Source organism: Diadema antillarum, unplaced genomic scaffold (genome assembly GCF_040938485.1).
Source record: "Diadema antillarum isolate AM-2024a unplaced genomic scaffold, OU_Dant_1.0 scf00000156, whole genome shotgun sequence".
NCBI classification, from domain to species: Eukaryota; Metazoa; Echinodermata; class Echinoidea; order Diadematoida; family Diadematidae; genus Diadema; species Diadema antillarum.
The window spans coordinates 1,191,811-1,217,301 of record NW_027271045.1 but is presented as its reverse complement, the minus strand read 5'-3'; the positions used below and the strand labels follow the sequence as shown (position 1 = coordinate 1,217,301).

The following is a 25,491-nucleotide window of genomic DNA, read 5'->3' as shown; positions in this document are numbered from 1 at the left end:
AGCAAAGATCTGAATGAGTATATATCTGTAACAAAACAGATAATTTTCATTGAGTAGTAAATTTTAGTATAAAAGATTCTTTCTGAAAAGAAAAGAGATATCACATGCAGAATATGAGTGCATTTGTAAATTCACAGTACCAATAGCTATCTGACATTTTGTTGATCCACTAGTCTCCCCGCGAGGTTCGCTCAACTTTTTACGGGGATCTCCACTTGGTAGGCGTTCACCACAGCAACAGTCCAGCCCAAAGTTGAGGGTTGACTGTGACCAGCAAATAACAGAAAGCAGTGAGTGTGCTTTGCTTTGCTTTGCATTAATCTTTTGTGCTGTTATTAATTAGTTACCATTTTTTCCTTTTTATTTATTTATTTTTTTTTTTGGGGGGGGATATCTTCTTCACAATTCAAGTTTCAAGTTTGTTTATTGATTTTTTTTCTGACACATATTGCTGTAATATCAATTCTGTATGTTGACATACATGTACATTGAGTGTATTTGAGTGCATAGTCTCCTTCACACTTGACTCCATCAAAACTTCAGAGCCCAGCACACAGCTGTGTTTGGGGGGACTGGCTTTCATAGCATTCCTGATTAAGGCTGAAAAAATAAAGAAGTACATTTTGTATATCAATGAAAAGCTTGCAATCTTGAAAATTAAATTTATATACATGTATATATATATATATATATATATATATATATATATATATATAGGAAATTGATGTTATTTAGTATCCTCATTTCACTAGAAAGCGATTCTGCTATGATCCTCAAAAATCAACACAGAGTGACATATTGTGGCTTGAGTGCTTCAATTCGTCTCCATCGTATCTTGAGTATTTCAGAAGCGTGAAGGGTCGGCACCATCACTATTTTTGGCGCAAAATTTTTAACATGTCCAAACTTTGCTAGTGATGACGTAGTGGTTTTAGAGCGCGTCACATTCGCTTCATGAGTGCATTAACAGCAGTTCATAGCTCTAACATGGTAGCAATTGGTAAAGCATGTTTTCAGAGCAGTGAAAGTGGCTCCCATCACTCATGAAAATTTTTGCTTTGACAGTTTTACGCAACAGGAACAGAGTATGTATGAATGAAATTGGTGCACTTGACGAAGACATGGGTCAAATTCTTTTTCTCTAGGTGTACACAATATAAATCGTCGGTTTTAATATACCATCGCTTCTATGTGCAGGTAATAATGTGCAGACAATCAGTGCAAATATCTCCATGAAATTGGAACTTTGTCCGATATGATTTGATTTGCAGTTTGCTCATCGGCAGGTTCCTTACAGTTTACATGTCCTCTTACTGTAATGGAAGACTTACAATTCCACGACAAGTTCTAACTTGTGTTATAGAATGCTATTAATGGCCCCGTCACACTACAGCAAATGCCCAACGAATGCCAAGCGAAAGCCCAACAAATTCGAAAATGTGAAGACAGTTTGCATGTCTGACGTTCTTTGAATTCATTAGCTATTCGTAGGGATTCGCAGAGATATGCTGGAGATTTTGGACATGTTTTAAAAAGAAATTGGCTCCAGCGTATCTCTGCGAATCCCCACGAATAGCTAATGATTACAAAGAACACCAAGCATGTTATGAACTATGCTAGTATTACCAACGGATGTGAACATATCTTCAAATTTTCAAATTTATTGGACATTCGTTGGGCATTAGTTGGGCATTCGCTTTAGTGTGACGGGGCCTTAAGGGTACAACCATATGCTGCATGTCCACTTTAGTTTGATACTGGCATCCAAGTGAAGAATTTCAATCATGCACCCCAATTTATTTCCCAGTTGATCGAAATAATAGCATGAGTGTGGCATTAATGTATCACAGTCACTCTGCTGGTGGCACTGTTAAAGCAAGGTTTTGATAAGCATACAAATATCGCTTTGATCAGAGGAGAAGCACATCTTGTCAGCCTGGGAAAGTGCCAAGAATGTGGCAGTGTTTTTTTTTAAATCATTTTAGCAATGTTCCCTTTAGTGCAGGGTGACTATAGAGCAGCTGTTGTGTATTCTTGCGGTCGGCTACACGTCACTTCCGGTTGACTGGAGTGAAAACAAACAGCTTGCAAGCGCTAAGCCTGCATAATGCGCATACTGCATGCTGTGCATGTGCGACGCGTATATGTGCAACTCTACGCAGACATGGGGACTGTTTTTCATTATTCATTTTGTCATTTGTGCCATCATTCATGAGATACATGCATCATGTCTTGCCAGCAATATTCTAAAAATCTGGATCCTGTCAATCGATCGGTCCCGGTATTTTGCCAAGTTGAAGGCAGTCGGACTGGACCTGTGCCCGTATGAAATCGCGGCAGGACTCTGGATCAACGACCCGACAAAATGGCCAGATGTGCAGTAGAACCTCATGTATGAGTAGGCCCTACCCCGATATCTACGCTTACTTAGTACCTTATAGAAACTTCAGGTAGGTCTATAGGCCTAACGTTAGCACTGTAGTAGGCTTAGGGTAGGGCCTAATTTAGGGCAGGCCTAGGGCCTAATGGTAATCCTGCCGCCCGCACAGCTACAGTAGTACAGCTTGCGCTAGCGCTATGCTCGCAGGGCGCCCCGGCGGAAAACACGTACAGCGTTACCACTCCAGGCTAACGCGACTGTTTGTTTTCACTCCACCGCTATCCATGACCCCGTGACATGCAAAATACCCGGATGTCCGACCATGAGAATACAATTTCCACGCAGGCCAAAATGAAGATGGAGATGTGAATTTTTCACAGATCGCCATGGTCATCATGACTGCCTTCCTAGTGAGATTGGGGTCTTAGTGCAGCTTTTATGGTGATGAGTGACATATTGTACAATTTTTATATTACCTGGTAAGTACCTATCACAACATATACCCCCCCCCCCCCATTTCAACTTGAATATTCACTGATTTGCTGCTTCTGTATTACAACTTTAATTCAAAAGTAATTTGTTTTTTAAGACATATTCTTCATGTCTTCCTGTCGCTGTGTTCACCCAGGGGCTGACCTGGAGGCGAGTGGATCAAGCAGTGTTTCTAGAGACACCAGTGGGCAGAGAGATGATGACACTCTTGGTATAGATGATGTGGACGGAGTTGATGTTGGTGACAATTGCAGAGGTAATGATGATGAAGAGAGAGACAGTCTGTGCAGCTTAAATGAGAGGGATTCCACCACCACATCAGGTCCTCGTAAGTAAACATCTAACATGCTGTCTGTAGATGTACAGAAGTTTAGCAAATGGGGACCTTCATTTTAAAAATTGATGAAGAAAGATAGGTTCTTCAGAGGTCCTCAAGACAAATACTTAAAGTGTAGAGTTTCAGTTTTCCTTATCATGTAACAGCAATCAAAGTGTTGTAATGTTAAAACAGTTTGCATACTTACATGTACATGCTAGTACATGCACATATTCAAGGCTCAATACCAACATTCGGGCCACCAATTATAACATACATATGTAGACTGACTTTGGCCATTGCTTTTAGCCCCATAGTACAAACCGCCCTTTAGTACTATTTCCATAGCATGAGAGGTAACCCTTGTCGGATTGCAGTCGCAATGCTAAATGTCATTGGCAGTGTCTGGTGTGTGAAGTAGCCAGACCAGTGCAACCACAAATAATTGAGTAAAATTTCATTGAAATTTATTTGTTGTATAAAACAGATGTGGACTGCTTTTATTGTGGGCAGCATTGTTGATATTTTTGTCCCTCGAGATCTCCACTCCATGCTACATCCTGTCTAACCCTTGGAGCCAGCTCTTTGAGTTGTTGTATGGAGTAGAGATACAGTCTGTACCTGTACCCCGAAGGACAGTCCATATCTATATGACATTTTGTTTTTGTGTCAGTTTGAACTTCTGTATTGTGCTTTTAATTACCTCCACCAAGGTAGGCGGTTATGTTTTCGTTATCTGTGTGTTTGTTTGTTTGTCCGTGTGCAAAATAACTCAAAAAGTTGAGAACGGATTTGGATGAAACTTGCAGGAAAGGTTGAGAATGTCACAAGGAACAAATGATTAAATTTTAGCAGTAATCGGGAAACTTTTATGGATTGTATGAAGGATTTTCGATATTTTGGCAGGTAGGGTCAATGAATTTGACCCTACTTTGGGAATTCAAGCTGCGTATTTTTGAGGTTTTCATACGCGCACTAAAGTGCATGCTCTACTGCGAGGCGCGCCGCCCAGCTGAGGGTTGATGACGTAACAAAAGCCTTCAATATTTGGGAATTTGGATGATTTTTAGCATGCAATACTGTACGGGCTGAAATTTTCGCAAATTTCGCGAATCGCCTTTGAACCGCGAAAATAACAACACGCGAATAACTAGTAGCAATTCGCAAAAAATATCTGTATGCGAAAATTTCAGCTCGTACAGTACATATGGGTGGAAATCACTGATCTCTGGAAGAACAGGATTATTGGTGGAAATTAGCTGAGTGGCGGAGGTCTGCGCTCTCAGAGTGCTTCTAGTTTCCTAATTCAATGTTTGTTTACCCCTTCCTGTTCAACACTAGCTGATGATCCAGTCAGCCCTGTTCCATCTTCACTGAGCCAGTCTGTGGATTACTCAGATCAGCGAAGCCCAGCCAAGACCAAACCTGGGGCAGTCAAGCAACTACTGAACCAGTTCCTAACATCCCACGAGTCCACCCAGATTGAAACACCATTGTAAGTGTAGCTCCTTTTTTTAGAGTCAGTTTGCACTCTGCTCTGTTAGATAAGAAAAGATAACATGAATTTCAGTACTGGGGACTAATGAGAATTATTTGCAAGTCAATGAGGATGGGAATTACTGGCGTGCACATTGTGCTGGGTTTACTTGGTGAAATTACAAAAGACTGTCATCTGTTTTTAGTTTTTTTTTTTATGGAGGATTGTAAACTCCAAGGAAAAATTAGATTCCATGAATGCTGTGAATTTAACTCTGACAGAGCAGTGTAAGTTTGCACTATCATAAACAGGTATCATGTATGAAAGTATATGAAAATTTTCCAGCACGGTTTTTAGGGGCGGTATCAAAAGAGTTGTCTACACTGTAGGCCTACAGCTGAGATGTGTTTTTGTCATGCATATTTTCAAGAAATGTGTTGATTACTGTTCATTACACATTCTAGATGACAGAGAACAAAGAGTTCTTCAAAATTTATACAAGAGATGTCATGTTTTATGTGTGTACAGAAGAATATTAAATGGAGGAACATCATGCCCATGTACATGTGAAAGGGACAATTGTTCTTAAGCTCCCATACCATGCTACATGTATGTTACCTGACTCCCAATCCACAGAATGAATTCATCTCTCCAAATATTTGTTTAACTTGCCCGCTTGCTGATTTGTTTATTCTTTTTAATGTCAATTGCTGTACACAAGACAACTATTTCTTTTAGGTAGATATTTCTTGGAAGTTTGTGCCAATACTTTTTATGACAATTTGCTTAATTGGATGCAAGAGAAAAAGGCTTTGTGAAATACTCAAAACAAGCTTCCATTCAGTGGTGGAAAAGTGTAAGTTGTATTGTGTATACAGTAGTGGAGATATATATTTGATGTATAAAGACTTCTTGATTAGAAAAAGCTTGAGGTATGTGTTATACTAGTCCCACCATGACATCTAACTTTCCCCACCTTACAGTCCAGCTGATCAGCATCACTTGCTGCCACCTTGCTCCATTGTACCGATCACAATCTATGATCAAGAGCCAAGCTCCATCATTGCCTATGCTCTGAGGTGAGTTCCCAGGATGGCCTATTCCATTCTGTGGATACAATCATGTGTCCCTAGAGATGGAAACTACAGCAATCAATCATTTACAGCTGCATAAAGTCAGCAGCATTATTGTGGCTTGTAGTAGATATTAACCCATTGAGGACGAGTCCCGAGTACACTCGGAGAGGTGTCTGTGGGAAATGCGTGTTGTAGCTAAATCAGTCCATCCTCAATGGGATAAGACAACAGACTCTCAATCCTGAGGTCCATGGTTTTAGTCCTCTTTGCACCAGTGGTTGTGCCCTAAAGGCTAAAGCACTTCATCCTCATTCCCTAGTCCTACTGAAGCTGTTTAAGTCCTGTTGCAAATTGCTTCATTGCTCCCTCATGTACACATAATCTTACTGAACAATTAAGAATGGCAGTTGATTGCTGTCAGGATAAACAGTGTTTTTCTTGTTTTGGCCCCCTTTTCTTATTCCAGGTTACAGGAACATCCCTGACAAAGTCACCACTGTTTTTTTTTTTTCATCAGTTCATGCATTAAGTTTTTTTTAATACCTCTGCCACAAAGGCATGATGTTTTCTGGTTGTTAGCCCTCTGTCCATACTTCTGTCCGTTCATCCATCCGTCCATCCTTCCATTTGTAATTGTGTGACAGCATAACTAAACTGTTTGAGGTATCCTAATGAAACTTCACGTGTGTACATGTATGAGTGAGTGGAAGAAGTTGTGCCTATCGACTTTAGGTGAATATGCTCAAGATTGAAGGTCAAGGTCAAATCCTCAAAATGCCACTATTTTCCCCATATCTATGCAATGCCTGAAGATATTTTCTTTAAACATACATGTACAACATGTAGTGTATATGTGTATTACCAGATGAAAATTCTCTGGGGAAAGTTTTGGGCCATGGGGTCAAAGGTCAAGTGAAAATGCAAAAATGTCCTTTTTCTCCATATCTTTAAAATGGCTCAAGGTATTTTATGAAACTTAGTATGTGTACATATGCATGTATTGCCTGTGTATGTGTATATATGCATGTATTTCCTGACAGTGATTCTCTTGGGACTTTTTCTGTCATTGGGTCAAGGGTGAAAAGTCAAGGTCAAATCCTCAAAAATTCAATATTTTTCCATATTTACACAATGCCTAAGGGTATTCTCTTGAAATTCAGTGTTTACATGTAATACCAGATAAAGATTTTCTGTGTTTTCTCACATTGTCAAGATATACATTAGACCAATTGGGAGAACCATGCATTATGGTGGAGACATACCAGTTGCCATAGCAACATTTGTCGTGTAATTGTGGCCTGACCTCATGGTCCTCTAGAAATATTTACTGACATGTAATGTAACTGAAGAAAACAAATAGACAAATTTAAATGAAGATCATTCACTTGAAGGCCATTTAATCACTGTTATATGAATCAGTGATAGAGTTTGGTTAATTGTTTCTTTACATTTTGGTTCATTTGTAATTTTTTAGGCACATGACTAATTGTTTGGAAGCCTCGGTAATATTTTAGAGCTTAGGACTACCGGTGAAGTTATATGCAATGACACATGACAATGATATCTAAGATGCCATGTGTGTATGGTGGCAAGAGTCTCAGTTTTCTCTCTACTACTTAAAGGCGCATAGTCCCGGTAGTGTAGAGGGCGCTGTTGATGATACTGCCGATCACCGTTAGTATTGATACAAAGATTGATAGAAAGCCGAAGTTGAGCTGTCATCAAGAGTAAAGCAAGTAGGTGTTGCTTGGTAATGTTGTCTTCTCTGGGCATCACACAGTCTGTAGTAATGCCAGGGTGCGTGCATATATGCTTCTTATTATGACATCAAAAAAGAAGTTTGTTAAAGCTGTCATCCCCCTCAGCCGAATCATGAGCCAAACTGTGATCGAACCACTGACTACAGTGGATCGGACTTCTTCGGACTTGGGGAAATGGGTCATAGCGTAAGCGCTAAAGAGGAATCGATAGCATAGGTCTCTATTGGAAACTTGTGCCGTGTGCCCGCGTACGCATTCGACTAAGCCACCGGGACCATGTGCCTTTAACTATCTGCTCAGTTGGGTAATCCTGCTGTACAATAAGTATTAAGTGAGGGTGTTAAAGCCTAGGATGGTTCTTCTGTTTCAGCTTCCGTAATTAATGGTGTATTAGCTGCACCTAACCCTTTCTTCTGGCCGTTTGGGGGAAAAATAAAATGACAGCCCACCGAAGAGCGCTGATACTGCTATGTAACGGGCGAAGATACTGGCGATATGTTGGTTGAATTTAGTGATATGTTTTGGGGAGAAAATGTGTTGATTTTTTGTGCCATAAAAAAAAAGAAATAAACAGTAGAATGCCTAACAAAAAGGAAATTATTTCGCTAACATTTGGTGTAAGTATGACCGAGTAAGAGCAAAAAGTGAGTCACCTCTCACCTGTAGGCAGCTCACTGCAAGCAGACAACAGCAGGCATGACTGCTACCACTACTGCTAAAATGCTCGACTTTGTCACCACAGAACCCCAAAATGTTTTAACAAAGAAATAAGTACCTGGTAGTAATGCATAAGTGATATACAACCAATATATTGGATTATATCTAGGTTCTACAACTGTAGGTAGGGTAGGGAGTATGAAAGAACATTGATGCTGCCAATAAGATGTTTCTTCCATTAGCTCTACATACCTTTGTATTGATAGAATGGCTTGCCATGGGTGTTCCAAATGGTATTGCTAATGTCAATTCTGCGATGTGCAATTGAATTTCAAGTGATTAAACTGTCTCTGATGTGTCTGTATTTGAACATTCAACTATCCTAACCACTCAAAGACAAGCTGAGAATGGCAGATTGTACACATTAGTGAACATTGTCTGCATACTATATGCAGACCTGAGGTAGTTATTGGCTGTAATGGTGTATAAACTGCACACTGAATTTTGACCCATTTTAGTGGGAAAAGGTGTGATTAATAACTCATTATTTATTTTAGTCTTTGATAACATACATCACACAGGTAATTATTACTTGTACTTGTTTCTGACCCAAAGTTCTGAGCAGTACAAGACCAAGATGTATGAGCAGCAGCAAGCACCAGGGCAGTTGACTCCTGGAAACATGTCCCTAGGGTCAGGCCAAGGAGGGAGCAGCAATGCAGCCTCTGGTCAGAACAGTCCTGCCACACGCCGCAAGATGGGCGGGGACAGCAAAGGAGGCGCAGCAGCTGGACCTGAGACAAAGGACTTGTCCCGCAAGATTGGCCAATTAAAACGTACATCAATTTTCATTTTCGTTTTCTTTAATGCCTGAACCAAACATAAATATTCAAAACTGCTAATCAAAGAATGTCAGCTATGAACACCTTAAATGGGCAGGACAATTTTTATAACCCTTTCATTTCCAGCTCAGTGTTGACCCTCTTATTTGGCAAGGCAATTTCTATAACCCTTTTATTCTCAACTATTTTGTACATCCTTTCAGTTGGCAGTACAATTCTATAACCCTTTAATTCCCGGCTCAGTGTAGACCCTTTCATTTGGCAGGACAATTTCTGTAACCCTTTTATTCTCAGCTATTTTGTACACCCTTTCATTTGGCAATACGATTTCTATATCCCTTTAATTCCCAGCTCAGAGTAGACCCTTAATTTGGCAGCACAATTTTTCTATAACCCTTTCATTCCCAGCTCAGTGTCGACCCTTTCAGTTGGCAAGGCAATTTCTATAATCCTTTAATTCCCAGCTCAGTGCAGACCATTTCATTTGGCAGGACAATTTCTATAATGCTTTGATTCCCAGCTCAGTGTAGACCATTTAATTTGGCAGGACAATTTCTATAACCCTTTGATTCCTAGCTCAGTATAGACCCTTTCATTTGGCAAGGCAATTTCTATAACCCTTTAATTCCCAGCTCAGTGTAGACCCTTTCATTTGGCAGAACAATTTCTATATCCCTTTGATTCCCAGCTCAGTGTAGACCTGTTTCATTTGGCAAGCCAATTTCTATAACCCTTTTATTCTCAGCTGTTTTGTGCACCCTTTCATTTTGCAGTATAATTTCTATAACCCTTTCATTCCCAGCTCAGTGTAGACCATTTTATTTGGCAGGACAGTTTCTATAACCCTTTTATTCTCAGCTATTTTATACACACTTTCATTTTGCAGTTCAATATCTATAACCCTATAATTCCCAGCTCAGTGTGCACCCTTTTATTTGGCAGCACAATTTCTATAATCCTTTTATTCCCAGCAACTTCGTGTTCCCTTTCATTTGCCAGTGCAATTTCTATAACCCTTTAATTCCCATCTCAGTGTAGACCATTTCATTTGGCAAGGCAATTTCTATAATCCTTTGATTCCCAGCTCAGTGTAGACCTGTTTCATTTGGCAAGGCAATTTCTATAATCCTTTTATTCTCAGCTATTTTGTACACGCTTTCATTTTGCAGTACAATTTTTATAACCCTTTAATCCCCAGCTCAGTTTTGACCTTTCATTTGCCAGTGCAATTTCTATAACCCTTTAATTCCCACCTCAGTGTATACCATTTCATTTGGCAGGACAATTTTTATAACCCTTTGATTCCCAGCTTTGTGTAGACCATTTCATTTGGCAGGACAATTTCTATAACCCTTTGATTCCCAGGTCAGTGTAGACCTGTTTCATTTGGAAATGCAATTTCTATAACCCTTTTATTCTCAGCTATTTTGTACACCCTTTCATTTTGCAGTATAATTTCTATAACCCTTTAATTCCCAGCTCAGTGTAGACCATTTCATTTGGCAGGACAATTTCTATAACCCTTTTATTCTCAGCTATTTTATACACACTTTCATTTTGCAGTTCAATATCTATAACCCTATAATTCCCAGCTCAGTGTGCACCCTTTCATTTGGCAGCACAATTTCTATAATCCTTTAATTCCCAGCAACTTCGTGTTCCCTTTAATTCCCAGCAACTTCGAGTATCCTTTCATTTGCCAGTGCAATTTCTATAACCCTTTAATTCCCAGGAACGTTCTGTACCCTTTCATTTGCCAGTGCGATTTCTATAACCCTTTAAATCCCAGCTATGTATAGACCCTTTCATTTGGCAGGGTAATTTCTATAACCCTTTTATTCTCAGCTATTTTTATCACCCTATAATTTTGCAGTACAATTTCTATAACCCTTTAATCCCCAGCTCAGTTTCAACCTTTCATTTGGCAAGACAATTTGTATAACCCTGTAATTCCCAGCAACTTCGTATATCCTTCCATTTGGCAGGACAATTTCTATAACCCTTTGATTCCCAGCTATGTGTTGGCCCTTTCATTTGGCAGGGCAATTTCTATAACCCTTTTATTCTCAGCTATTTTGTACACCATTTCATTTTGCAGGACAATTTCTTTAACCATTTAATTCCCAGCTCAGTTTCAACCTTTCATTTGGCAAGACAATTTGTATAACCCTTTAATTCCAAGGAACTTTCCGTACCCTTTCATTTGCCCGTGCGATTTCTATAACCCTTTGATTCCCAGCGACTTCGTATATCCTTTCATTTGCCAGTGCAATTTCTATAACCCTTTAATTCCCACCTCAGTGTAAACCATTTCATTTGGCAGGACAATTTCTATAACCCTTTGATTCCCAGGTCAGTGTAGACCTATTTCATTTGGAAAGGCAATTTCTATAACCCTTTTATTCTCAGCTATTTTGTACACCCTTTCATTTTCCAGTACAATTTCTATAACCCTTTAATTCCCAGCTCAGTGTAGACCATTTCATTTGGCAGGAGAATTTCTATAACCCATTGATTCCCAGCTATGTGTAGACCCTTTCATTTGGCAGGGCAATTTCTATAACCCTTTTATTCTCAGCTATTTTGTACACCCTTTAAATTTCCAGTACAATTTCTATAACCCTTTAATCCCAGCTCAGTTTCAACCTTTCATTTGGCAAGACAATTTGTATAACCCTGTAATTCCCAGCAATGTGTAGACTTTCATTTGGCAGGGATATTTCTATAACCCTTTTATTTTCAGCTATTTTGTACACCATTTCATTTTGCAGGACAATTTCTTTAACCCTTTAATTCCCAGCTCAGTTTCGACCTTTCATTTGGCAAGACAATTTGTATAACCCTTTAATTCCAAGGAACTTTCCATACCCTTTCATTTGCCAGTGCGATTTCTATAACCCTTTGATTCCCAGCGACTTTGTATATCCTTTCAATTGCCAGTGCAATTTCTATAACCCTTTAATTCCCACCTCAGTGTAAACCATTTCATTTGGCAGGACAATTTCTATAACCCTTTGATTCCCAGCTTTGTGTAGACCATTTCATTTGGCAGGACAATTTCTATAACCCTTTGATTCCCAGGTCAGTGTAGACCTATTTTATTTGGAAAGGCAATTTCTATAACCCTTTTATTCTCAGCTATTTTGTACACCCTTTCATTTGACAGTACAATTTCTATAACCCTTTAATTCCCAGCTCAGTGTAGAGCATTTCATTTGGCAGGAGAATTTCTATAACCCATTGATTCCCAGCTATGTGTAGACCCTTTCATTTGGCAGGGATATTTCTATAACCCTTTTATTCTCAGCTATTTTGTACACCCTTTAAATTTGCAGTACAATTTCTATAACCCTTTAGTCCCCTGCTCAGTTTCAACCTTTCATGTGGCAAGACAATTTGTATAACCCTTTAATTCCCAGCAACTTTGTGAACCCTTTCATTTGCCAGTGCAATTTCTATAACCCTTTAATTCCCAGCTCAGTGTAGACCCTTCCATTTGGCAGGACAATTTCTATAACCCTTTGATTCCCAGCTATGTGTTGACCCTTTCATTTGGCAGGGCAATTTCTATAACCCTTTTGTTCTCACCTATTTTGTACACCATTTCATTTTGCAGGACAATTTATTTAACCCTTTAATTCCCAGCTCAGTTTCGACCTTTCATTTGGCAAGACAATTTGTATAACCCTTTAATTCCCAGGAACGTTCTGTACCCTTTCATTTGCCAGTGCGATTTCTATAACCCTTTGATTCCCAGCTATGTGTAGACTCTTTTATTTGACAGGGCAATTTATATAACCCTTTAATTCCTAGCAACTTTGTGTACCCTTTCATTTGCCAGTGCAATTTCTATAACCCTTTAAATCCCAGCTATGTATAGACCCTTTCATTTGGCAGGGCAATTTCTATAACCCTTTTATTCTCGGCTATTTTGTACACCCTTTCATTTTCCAGTACAATTTCTATAACCCTTTAATTCCCAGCTCAGTGTAGACCATTTCATTTGGCAGGACAATTTCTATAACCCATTGATTCCCAGCTATGTGTAGACCCTTTCATTTGGCAGGGATATTTCTATAACCCTTTTATTTTCAGCTATTTTGTACACCATTTCATTTTGCAGGACAATTTCTTTAACCCTTTAATTCCCAGCTCAGTTTCGACCTTTCATTTGGCAAGACAATTTGTATAACCCTTTAATTCCAAGGAACTTTCCATACCCTTTCATTTGCCAGTGCGATTTCTATAACCCTTTGATTCCCAGCGACTTTGTATATCCTTTCAATTGCCAGTGCAATTTCTATAACCCTTTAATTCCCACCTCAGTGTAAACCATTTCATTTGGCAGGACAATTTCTATAACCCTTTGATTCCCAGCTTTGTGTAGACCATTTCATTTGGCAGGACAATTTCTATAACCCTTTGATTCCCAGGTCAGTGTAGACCTATTTTATTTGGAAAGGCAATTTCTATAACCCTTTTATTCTCAGCTATTTTGTACACCCTTTCATTTGCCAGTGCAATTTCTATAACCCTTTAATTCCCAGCTCAGTGTAGCCCCTTCCATTTGGCAGGACAATTTCTGTAACCCTTTGATTCCCAGCTATGTGTTGACCCTTTCACTTGGCAGGGCAATTTCTATAACCCTTTTATTCTCAGCTATTTTGTACACCATTTCATTTTGCAGGACAATTTCTTTAACCCTTTAATTCCCAGCTCAGTTTCGACCTTTCATTTGGCAAGACAATTTGTATAACCCTTAAATTCCAAGGAACTTTCCGTACCCTTTCATTTGCCAGTGCAATTTCTATAACCCTTTAATTCCCAGCTCAATGTAGCCCCTTCCATTTGGCAGGACAATTTCTATAACCCTTTGATTCCCAGCTATGTGTTGACCCTTTCATTTGGCAGGGCAATTTCTATAACCCTTTTATTCTCAGCTATTTTGTACACCATTTCATTTGGCAGGACAATTTCTTTAACCCTTTAGTCCCCAGCTCAGTTTCGACCTTTCATGTGGGAAGACAATTTGTATAACCCTTTAATTCCCAGCAACTTTGTGAACCTTTTCATTTGCCAGTGCAATTTCTATAACCCTTTAATTCCCAGCTCAGTGTAGACCCTTCCATTTGGCAGGACAATTTCTATAAACCTTTGATTCCCAGCTATGTGTTGACCCTTTCATTTGGCAGGGCAATTTCTATAACCCTTTTATTCTCAGCTATTTTTTACACCGTATAATTTTGCAGTACAATTTCTAGAACCCTTTAATCCCCAGCTCAGTTTCAACCTTTCATTTGGCAAGACAATTTGTTTAACCCTTTAATTCCCAGCAACTTCGTGTATCCTTACATTTGGCAGGACAATTTCTATAACCCTTTGATTCCCAGCGACTTTGTATATCCTTTCAATTGCCAGTGCAATTTCTATAACCCTTTAATTCCCACCTCAGTGTAAACCATTTCATTTGGCAGGACAATTTCTATAACCCTTTGATTCCCAGCTTTGTGTAGACCATTTCATTTGGCAGGACAATTTCTATAACCCTTTGATTCCCAGGTCAGTGTAGACCTATTTTATTTGGAAAGGTAATTTCTATAACCCTTTTATTCTCAGCTATTTTGTACACCCTTTCATTTTCCAGTACAATTTCTATAACCCTTTAATTCCCAGCTCAGTGTAGAGCATTTCATTTGGCAGGAGAATTTCTATAACCCATTGATTCCCAGCTATGTGTAGACCCTTTCATTTGGCAGGGCAATTTCTATAACCCTTTTATTCTCAGCTATTTTGTACACCCTTTAAATTTGCAGTACAATTTCTATAACCCTTTAGTCCCCTGCTCAGTTTCAACCTTTCATGTGGCAAGACAATTTGTATAACCCTTTAATTCCCAGCAACTTTGTGAACCCTTTCATTTGCCAGTGCAATTTCTATAACCCTTTAATTCCGAGCTCAGTGTAGACCCTTCCATTTGGCAGGACAATTTCTATAACCCTTTGATTCCCAGCTATGTGTTGACCCTTTCATTTGGCAGGGCAATTTCTATAACCCTTTTGTTCTCACCTATTTTGTACACCATTTCATTTTGCAGGACAATTTATTTAACCCTTTAGTCCCCAGCTCAGTTTCGACCTTTAAAGTGGGAAGACAATTTGTATAACCCTTTAATTCCCAGCAACTTTGTGAACCTTTTCATTTGCCAGTGCAATTTCTATAACCCTTTAATTCCCAGCTCAGTGTAGACCCTTCCATTTGGCAGGACAATTTCTATAACCCTTTTATTCTCAGCTATTTTTTACACCCTATAATTTTGCCGTACAATTTCTAGAACCCTTTAATCCCCAGCTTAGTTTCAACCTTTCATTTGGCAAGACAATTTGTTTAACCCTTTAATTCCCAGCAACTTCGTGTATCCTTACATTTGGCAGGACAATTTCTATAACCCTTTGATTCCCAGCTATGTGTTGGCCCTTTCATTTGGCAGGGCAATTTCTATAACCCTTTTATTCTCATCTATTTTGTACACCATTTCATTTTGCAGGAGAATTTCTTTAACCCTTTGATTCCCAGCTCAGTTTCGACCTTTCATTTGGCAAGACAATTTGTATAACCCTTTAATTCCAAGGAACTTTCCATACCCTTTCATTTGCCAGTGCGATTTCTATAACCCTTTGATTCCCAGCGACTTTGTATATCCTTTCAATTACCAGTGCAATTTCTATAACCCTTTAATTCCACCTCAGTGTAAACCATTTCATTTGGCAGGACAATTTCTATAACCCTTTGATTCCCAGCTTTGTGTAGACCATTTCATTTGGCAGGACAATTTCTATAACCCTTTGATTCCCAGGTCAGTGTAGACCTATTTTATTTGGAAAGGCAATTTCTATAACCCTTTTATTCTCAGCTATTTTGTACACCCTTTCATTTTCCAGTACAATTTCTATAACCCTTTAATTCCCAGCTCAGTGTAGAGCATTTCATTTGGCAGGACAATTTCTATAACCCATTGATTCCCAGCTATGTGTAGACCCTTTCATTTGGCAGGGATATTTCTATAACCCTTTTATTTTCAGCTATTTTGTACACCATTTCATTTTGCAGGACAATTTCTTTAACCCTTTAATTCCCAGCTCAGTTTCGACCTTTCATTTGGCAAGACAATTTGTATAACCCTTTAATTCCAAGGAACTTTCCATACCCTTTCATTTGCCAGTGCGATTTCTATAACCCTTTGATTCCCAGCGACTTTGTATATCATTTCAATTGCCAGTGCAATTTCTATAACCCTTTAATTCCCACCTCAGTGTAAACCATTTCATTTGGCAGGACAATTTCTATAACCCTTTGATTCCCAGCTTTGTGTAGACCATTTCATTTGGCAGGACAATTTCTATAACCCTTTGATTCCCAGGTCAGTGTAGACCTATTTTATTTGGAAAGGCAATTTCTATAACCCTTTTATTCTCAGCTATTTTGTACACCCTTTCATTTGCCAGTGCAATTTCTATAACCCTTTAATTCCCAGCTCAGTGTAGCCCCTTCCATTTGGCAGGACAATTTCTATAACCCTTTGATTCCCAGCTATGTGTTGACCCTTTCACTTGGCAGGGCAATTTCTATAACCCTTTTATTCTCAGCTATTTTGTACACCATTTCATTTTGCAGGACAATTTCTTTAACCCTTTAATTCCCAGCTCAGTTTCGACCTTTCATTTGGCAAGACAATTTGTATAACCCTTTAATTCCAAGGAACTTTCCGTACCCTTTCATTTGCCAGTACAATTTCTATAACCCTTTAATTCCCAGCTCAGTGTAGAGCATTTCATTTGGCAGGAGAATTTCTATAACCCATTGATTCCCAGCTATGTGTAGACCCTTTCATTTGGCAGGGCAATTTCTATAACCCTTTTGTTCTCAGCTATTTTGTACACCCTTTAAATTTTGCAGTACAATTTCTATAACCCTTTAATTCCCAGCTCAGTGTAGAGCATTTCATTTGGCAGGACAATTTCTATAACCCTTTGATTCCCAGCTATGTGTTGACCCTTTCATTTGGCAGGGCAGTTTCTATAACCCTTTTCTTCTCAGCTATTTTTTACACCCTATAATTTTGCAGTACAATTTCTAGAACCCTTTAATCCCCAGCTCAGTTTCAACCTTTCATTTGGCAAGACAATTTGTTTAACCCTTTAATTCCCAGCAACTTCGTGTATCCTTACATTTGGCAGGACAATTTCTATAACCCTTTGATTCCCAGCGACTTTGTATATCCTTTCAATTGCCAGTGCAATTTCTATAACCCTTTAATTCCCACCTCAGTGTAAACCATTTCATTTGGCAGGACATGAAGACAATTTGTATAACCCTTTAATTCCCAGCAACTTTGTGAACCTTTTCATTTGCCAGTGCAATTTCTATAACCCTTTAATTCCCAGCTCAGTGTAGACCCTTCCAGACAATTTCTATAACCCTTTGATTCCCAGCTATGTGTTGACCCTTTCATTTGGCAGGGCAGTTTCTATAACCCTTTTGTTCTCAGCTATTTTTTACACCATTTAATTTTGCAGTACAATTTATAGAACCCTTTAATTCCCACCTCAGTGTAAACCATTTCATTTGGCAGGACAATTTCTATAACCCTTTGATTCCCAGCTTTGTGTAGACCATTTCATTTGGCAGGACAATTTCTATAACCCTTTGATTCCCAGCTCAGTGTAGACCTATTTCATTTGGCAGGGCAATTTCTATAACCCTTTTATTCTCACCTATTTTGTACACCCTTTCATTTTGCAGTACAATTTCTATAACCCTTTAATTCCCAGCTCAGTGTAGAGCATTTCATTTGGCAGGAGAATTTCTATAACCCATTGATTCCCAGCTATGTGTAGACCCTTTCATTTGGCAGGGCAATTTCTATAACCCTTTTATTCTCAGCTATTTTGTACACCCTTTAAATTTGCAGTACAATTTCTATAACCCTTTAGTCCCCTGCTCAGTTTCAACCTTTCATGTGGCAAGACAATTTGTATAACCCTTTAATTCCCAGCAACTTTGTGAACCCTTTCATTTGCCAGTGCAATTTCTATAACCCTTTAATTCCCAGCTCAGTGTAGACCCTTCCATTTGGCAGGACAATTTCTATAACCCTTTGATTCCCAGCTATGTGTTGACCCTTTCATTTGGCAGGGCAATTTCTATAACCCTTTTGTTCTCACCTATTTTGTACACCATTTCATTTTGCAGGACAATTTATTTAACCCTTTAGTCCCCAGCTCAGTTTCGACCTTTCATGTGGGAAGACAATTTGTATAACCCTTTAATTCCCAGCAACTTTGTGAACCTTTTCATTTGCCAGTGCAATTTCTATAACCCTTTAATTCCCAGCTCAGTGTAGCCCCTTCCATTTGGCAGGACAATTTCTATAACCCTTTGATTCCCAGCTATGTGTTGACCCTTTCACTTGGCAGGGCAATTTCTATAACCCTTTTATTCTCAGCTATTTTGTACACCATTTCATTTTGCAGGATAATTTATTTAACCCTTTAATTCCCAGCTCAGTTTCGACCTTTCATTTGGCAAGACAATTTGTATAACCCTTTAATTCCAAGGAACTTTCCGTACCCTTTCATTTGCCAGTGCAATTTCTATAGCCCTTTAATTCCCAGCTCAATGTAGCCCCTTCCATTTGGCAGGACAATTTCTATAACCCTTTGATTCCCAGCTATGTGTTGACCCTTTCATTTGGCAGGACAATTTCTATAACCCTTTGATTCCCAGCTATGTGTTGACCCTTTCATTTGGCAGGGCAATTTCTATAACCCTTTTATTCTCAGCTATTTTTTACACCCTATAATTTTGCAGTACAATTTCTAGAACCCTTTAATCCCCAGCTCAGTTTCAACCTTTCATTTGGCAAGACAATTTGTTTAACCCTTTAATTCCCAGCAACTTCGTGTATCCTTACATTTGCCAGGACAATTTCTATAACCCTTTGATTCCCAGCGACTTTGTATATCCTTTCAATTGCCAGTGCAATTTCTATAACCCTTTAATTCCCACCTCAGTGTAAACCATTTCATTTGGCAGGACAATTTCTATAACCCTTTGATTCCCAGCTTTGTGTAGACCATTTCATTTGGCAGGACAATTTGTATAACCCTTTAATTCCCAGCAACTTTGTGAACCCTTTCATTTGCCAGTGCAATTTCTATAACCCTTTAATTCCCAGCTATGTGTTGGCCCTGTCATTTATTCTCAGCTATTTTGTACACCATTTCATTTTGCAGGACAATTTCTTTAACCCTTTAATTCCCAGCTCAGTTTCGACCTTTCATTTGGCAAGACAATTTGTATAACCCTTTAATTTCCAGCATCTTTGTGAACCCTTTCATTTGCCAGTGCAATTTCTATAACCCTTTAATTCCCAGCTCAGTGTAGACCCTTCCATTTGGCAGGACAATTTCTATAACCCTTTGATTCCCAGCTATGTGTTGACCCTTTCATTTGGCAGGGCAATTTCTATAACCCTTTTATTCTCAGCTATTTTTTACACCCTATAATTTTGCCGTACAATTTCTAGAACCCTTTAATTCCCAGCAACTTTGTGAACCTTTTCATTTGCCAAGACAATTTCTATAACCCTTTAATTCCCAGCTCAGTGTAGACCCTTCCATTTGCCAGTGCGATTTCTATAACCCTTTGATTCCCAGCTATGTGTTGACCCTTTCATTTGGCAGGGCAATTTCTATAACCCTTTTATTCTCAGCTATTTTTTACACCCTATAATTTTGCCGTACAATTTCTAGAACCCTTTAATTCCCAGCAACTTTGTGAACCTTTTCATTTGCCAAGACAATTTCTATAACCCTTTAATTCCCAGCTCAGTGTAGACCCTTCCATTTGCCAGTGCGATTTCTATAACCCTTTGATTCCCAGCTATGTGTTGACCCTTTCATTTGGCAGGGCAATTTCTATAACCTTTTTATTCTCAGCTATTTTTTACACCCTATAATTTTGCCGTACAATTTCTAGAACCCTTTAATCCCCAGCTCAGTTTCAACCTTTCATTTGGCAAGACAATTTGTTTAACCCTTTAATTCCCAGCAACTTCGTGTATCCTTACATTTGGCAGGACAATTTCTATAACCCTTTGATTCCCAGCTATGTGTTGGCCCTTTCATTTGGCAGGGCAATTTCTATAACCCTTTTATTCTCAGCTATTTTTTACACCATTTCATTTTTCAGTACAATTTCTAGAACCCTTTAATCCCCAGCTCAGTTTCAACCTTTCATTTGGCAAGACAATTTGTTTAACCCTTTAATTCCAAGGAACTTTCCATACCCTTTCATTTGCCAGTGCGATTTCTATAACCCTTTGATTCCCAGCGACTTTGTATATCCTTTCAATTGCCAGTGCAATTTCTATAACCCTTTAATTCCCACCTCATGGTAAACCATTTCATTTTCCAGTACAATTTCTATAACCCTTTAATTCCCAGCTCAGTGTAGCCCCTTCCATTTGGCAGGACAATTTCTATAACCCATTGATTCCCAGCTATGTGTTGACCCTTTCACTTGGCAGGGCAATTTCTATAACCCTTTTATTCTCAGCCATTTTGTACACCATTTCATTTTGCAGGACAATTTCTTTAACCCTTTGATTCCCAGCTCAGTTTCGACCTTTCATTTGGCAAGACAATTTGTATAACCCTTTAATTCCAAGGAACTTTCCGTACCCTTTCATTTGCCAGTGCAATTTCTATAACCCTTTAATTCCCAGCTCAATGTAGCCCCTTCCATTTGGCAGGACAATTTCTATAACCCTTTGATTCCCAGCTATGTGTTGACCCTTTCATTTGGCAGGGCAATTTCTATAACCCTTTTATTCTCAGCTATTTTTTACACCCTATAATTTTGCAGTACAATTTCTAGAACCCTTTAATCCCCAGCTCAGTTTCAACCTTTCATTTGGCAATACAATTTGTTTAACCCTTTAATTCGCAGCAACTTCGTGTATCCTTCCATTTGGCAGGACAATTTCTATAACCCTTTGATTCCCAGCTATGTGTTGGCCCTTTCAAGGGCAATTTCTATAACCCTTTTATTCTCAGCTATTTTGTACACCATTTCATTTTGCAGGAGAATTTCTTTAACCCTTTAATTCCCAGCTCAGTTTCGACCTTTCATTTGGCGAGACAATTTGTATAACCCTTTAATTCCAAGGAACTTTCCGTACCCTTTCATTTGCCCGTGCGATTTCTATAACCCTTTGATTCCCAACGACTTCGTATATCCTTTCAATTGCCAGTGCAATTTCTATAACCCTTTAATTCCGACCTCAGTGTAAACCATTTCATTTGGCAGGACAATTTCTATAACCCTTTGATTCCCAGCTATGTGTTGACCCTTTCACTTGGCAGGGCAATTTCTATAACCCGTTTATTCTCAGCTATTTTGTACACCCTTTAAATTTGCAGTACAATTTCTATAACCCTTTAGTCCCCAGCTCAGTTTCAACCTTTCATGTGGCAAGACAATTTGTATAACCCTTTAATTCCCAGCAACTTTGTGAACCCTTTCATTTGCCAGTGCAATTTCTATAACCCTTTAATTCCCAGCTCAGTGTAGCCCCTTCCATTTGGCAGGACAATTTCTATAACCCTTTGATTCCCAGCTATGTGTTGACCCTTTCATTTGGCAGGGCAATTTCTATAACCCTTTTATTCTCAGCTATTTTTTACACCCTATAATTTTGCAGTACAATTTCTAGAACCCTTTAATCCCCAGCTCAGTTTCAACCTTTCATTTGGCAAGACAATTTGTTTAACCCTTTAATTCCCAGCAACTTCGTGTATCCTTACATTTGCCAGGACAATTTCTATAACCCTTTGATTCCCAGCGACTTTGTATATCCTTTCAATTGCCAGTGCAATTTCTATAACCCTTTAATTCCCACCTCAGTGTAAACCATTTCATTTGGCAGGACAATTTCTATAACCCTTTGATTCCCAGCTTTGTGTAGACCATTTCATTTGGCAGGACAATTTGTATAACCCTTTAATTCCCAGCAACTTTGTGAACCCTTTCATTTGCCAGTGCAATTTCTATAACCCTTTAATTCCCAGCTCAGTGTAGACCCTTTCATTTGCCAGTGCAATTTCTATAACCCTTTAATTCCCAGCTCAGTGTAGACCCTTCCATTTGGCAGGACAATTTCTATAACCCTTTTGTTCTCACCTATTTTGTACACCATTTCATTTTGCAGGACAATTTATTTAACCCTTTTGTCCCCAGCTCAGTTTCGACCTTTCATGTGGGAAGACAATTTGTATAACCCTTTAATTCCCAGCAACTTTGTGAACCTTTTCATTTGCCAGTGCAATTTCTATAACCCTTTAATTCCCAGCTCAGTGTAGACCCTTCCATTTGGCAGGACAATTTCTATAACCCTTTGATTCCCAGCTATGTGTTGACCCTTTCATTTGGCAGGGCAATTTCTATAACCCTTTTATTCTCAGCTATTTTTTACACCCTATAATTTTGCCGTACAATTTCTAGAACCCTTTAATCCCCAGCTCAGTTTCAACCTTTCATTTGGCAAGACAATTTGTTTAACCCTTTAATTCGCAGCAACTTCGTGTATCCTTACATTTGGCAGGACAATTTCTATAACCCTTTGATTCCCAGCTATGTGTTGGCCCTTTCATTTGGCAGGGCAATTTCTATAACCCTTTTATTCTCAGCTATTTTGTACACCATTTCATTTTGCAGGACAATTTCTTTAACCCTTTAATTCCCAGCTCATTTTCGACCTTTCATTTGGCAAGACAATTTGTATAACCCTTTAATTCCAAGGAACTTTCCATACCCTTTCATTTGCCAGTGCGATTTCTATATCCGTTTGATTCCCAGCGACTTTGTATATCCTTTCAATTGCCAGTGCAATTTCTATAACCCTTTAATTCCACCTCAGTGTAAACCATTTCATTTGGCAGGACAATTTCTATAACCCTTTGATTCCCACCTTTGTGTAGACCATTTCATTTGGCAGGACAATTTCTATAACCCTTTGATTCCCAGGTCAGTGTAGACCTATTTTATTTGGAAAGGCAATTTCTATAACCCTTTTATTCTCAGCTATTTTGTACACCCTTTCATTTTCCAGTACAATTTCTATAACCCTTTAATTCCCAGCTCAGTGTAGAGCATTTCATTTGGCAGGAGAATTTCTATAACCCATTGATTCCCAGCTATGTGTAGACCCTTTCTTTTGGCAGGGATATTTCTATAACCCTTTTATTCTCAGCTATTTTGTACACCCTTTAAATTTGCAGTACAATTTCTATAACCCTTTAGTCCCCTGCTCAGTTTCAACCTTTCATGTGGCAAGACAATTTGTATAACCCTTTAATTCCAAGGAACTTTCCATACCCTTTCATTTGCCAGTGCAATTTCTATAGCTCAATGTAGCCCCTTCCATTTGGCAGGACAATTTCTATAACCCTTTGATTCCCAGCTATGTGTTGACCCTTTCATTTGGCAGGGCAATTTCTATAACCCTTTTATTCTCAGCTATTTTGTACACCATTTCATTTTGCAGGACAATTTCTTTAACCCTTTAGTCCCCAGCTCAGTTTCGACCTTTCATGTGGGAAGACAATTTGTATAACCCTTTAATTCCCAGCAACTTTGTGAACCTTTTCATTTGCCAGTGCAATTGCTATAACCCTTTAATTCCCAGCTCAGTGTAGACCCTTCCATTTGGCAGGACAATTTCTATAACCCTTTGATTCCCAGCTATGTGTTGACCCTTTCATTTGGCAGGGCAATTTCTATAACCCTTTTATTCTCAGCTATTTTTTACACCCTATAATTTTGCAGTACAATTTCTAGAACCCTTTAATCCCCAGCTCAGTTTCAACCTTTCATTTGGCAAGACAATTTGTTTAACCCTTTAATTCCCAGCAACTTCGTGTATCCTTACATTTGGCAGGACAATTTCTATAACCCTTTTATTCTCAGCTATTTTGTACACCATTTCATTTTGCAGGACAATTTCTTTAACCCTTTAATTCCCAGCTCAATTTCGACCTTTCATTTGGCAAGACAATTTGTATAACCCTTTAATTCCAAGGAACTTTCCGTACCCTTTCATTTGCCAGTGCAATTTCTATAACCCTTTAATTCCCAGCTCAGTGTAGACCCTTCCATTTGGCAGGACAATTTCTATAACCCTTTGATTCCCAGCTATGTGTTGACCCTTTCATTTTGGCAGGGCAATTTCTATAACCCTTTTGTTCTCACCTATTTTGTACACCCTATAATTTTGCAGTACAATTTCTAGAACCCTTTAATCCCCAGCTCAGTTTCAACCTTTCATTTGGCAAGACAATTTGTTTAACCCTTTAATTCCCAGCAACTTCGAGTATCCTTTCATTTGCCAGTGCAATTTCTATAAACCTTTAATTCCCAGGAATGTTCTGTACCCTTTCATTTGCCAGTGCGATTTCTATAACCCTTTAAATCCCAGCTATGTATAGACCCTTTCATTTGGCAGGGCAATTTCTATAACCCTTTTATTCTCAGCTATTTTTTACACCCTATAATTTTGCAGTACAATTTCTATAACCCTTTAATCCCCAGCTCAGTTTCAATCTTTCATTTGGCAAGACAATTTGTATAACCCTTTAATTCCCAGCAGCTTCATGTATCCTTCCATTTGGCAGGACAATTTCTATAACCCTTTGATTCCCAGCTATGTGTTGGCCCTTTCATTTGGCAGGGCAATTTCTATAACCCTTTTATTCTCAGCTATTTTTTACACCCTATAATTTTGCAGTACAATTTCTAGAACCCTTTAATCCCCAGCTCAGTTTCAACCTTTCATTTGGCAAGACAATTTGTTTAGCCCTTTAATTCCAAGGAACTTTCCATACATTTTGTACACCCTTTCATTTGCCAGTGCAATTTCTATAACCCTTTAATTCCCAGCTCAGTGTAGCCCCTTCCATTTGGCAGGACAATTTCTATAACCCTTTGATTCCCAGCTATGTGTTGACCCTTTCACTTGGCAGGGCAATTTCTATAACCCTTTTATTCTCAGCTATTTTCTACACCATTTCATTTTGCAGGAGAATTTCTTTAACCCTTTAATTCCCAGCTCAGTTTCGACCTTTCATTTGGCAAGACAATTTGTATAACCCTTTAATTCCAAGGAACTTTCCGTACCCTTTCATTTGGCAGGACAATTTCTATAACCCTTTGATTCCCAGCTATGTGTTGACCCTTTCATTTGGCAGGGCAATTTCTATAACCCTTTTATTCTCAGCTATTTTGTACACCATTTCATTTGGCAGGACAATTTCTTTAACCCTTTAGTCCCTAGCTCAGTTTCGACCTTTCATGTGGGAAGACAATTTGTATAACCCTTTAATTCCCAGCAACTTTGTGAACCTTTTCATTTGCCAGTGCAATTTCTATAACCCT

At 38.8% G+C, this 25,491-nt stretch overlaps 1 protein-coding gene across 1 annotated transcript in view; it reads left to right on the top strand.

The window, feature by feature from the left end:
- The window catches only part of LOC139722083 (1-phosphatidylinositol 3-phosphate 5-kinase-like), a 189,779-nt gene that overhangs the window by 118,116 nt on the left and 46,172 nt on the right, over nucleotides 1-25,491 (top strand). Inside the window, exons 28-32 of the mRNA XM_071633405.1 lie at nucleotides 174-290; nucleotides 3,009-3,200; nucleotides 4,530-4,683; nucleotides 5,649-5,744; nucleotides 8,774-8,994. Coding sequence (XP_071489506.1) covers nucleotides 174-290; nucleotides 3,009-3,200; nucleotides 4,530-4,683; nucleotides 5,649-5,744; nucleotides 8,774-8,994 — 780 coding nt within the window. The remainder of the gene's footprint in view (nucleotides 1-173; nucleotides 291-3,008; nucleotides 3,201-4,529; nucleotides 4,684-5,648; nucleotides 5,745-8,773; nucleotides 8,995-25,491) is intronic.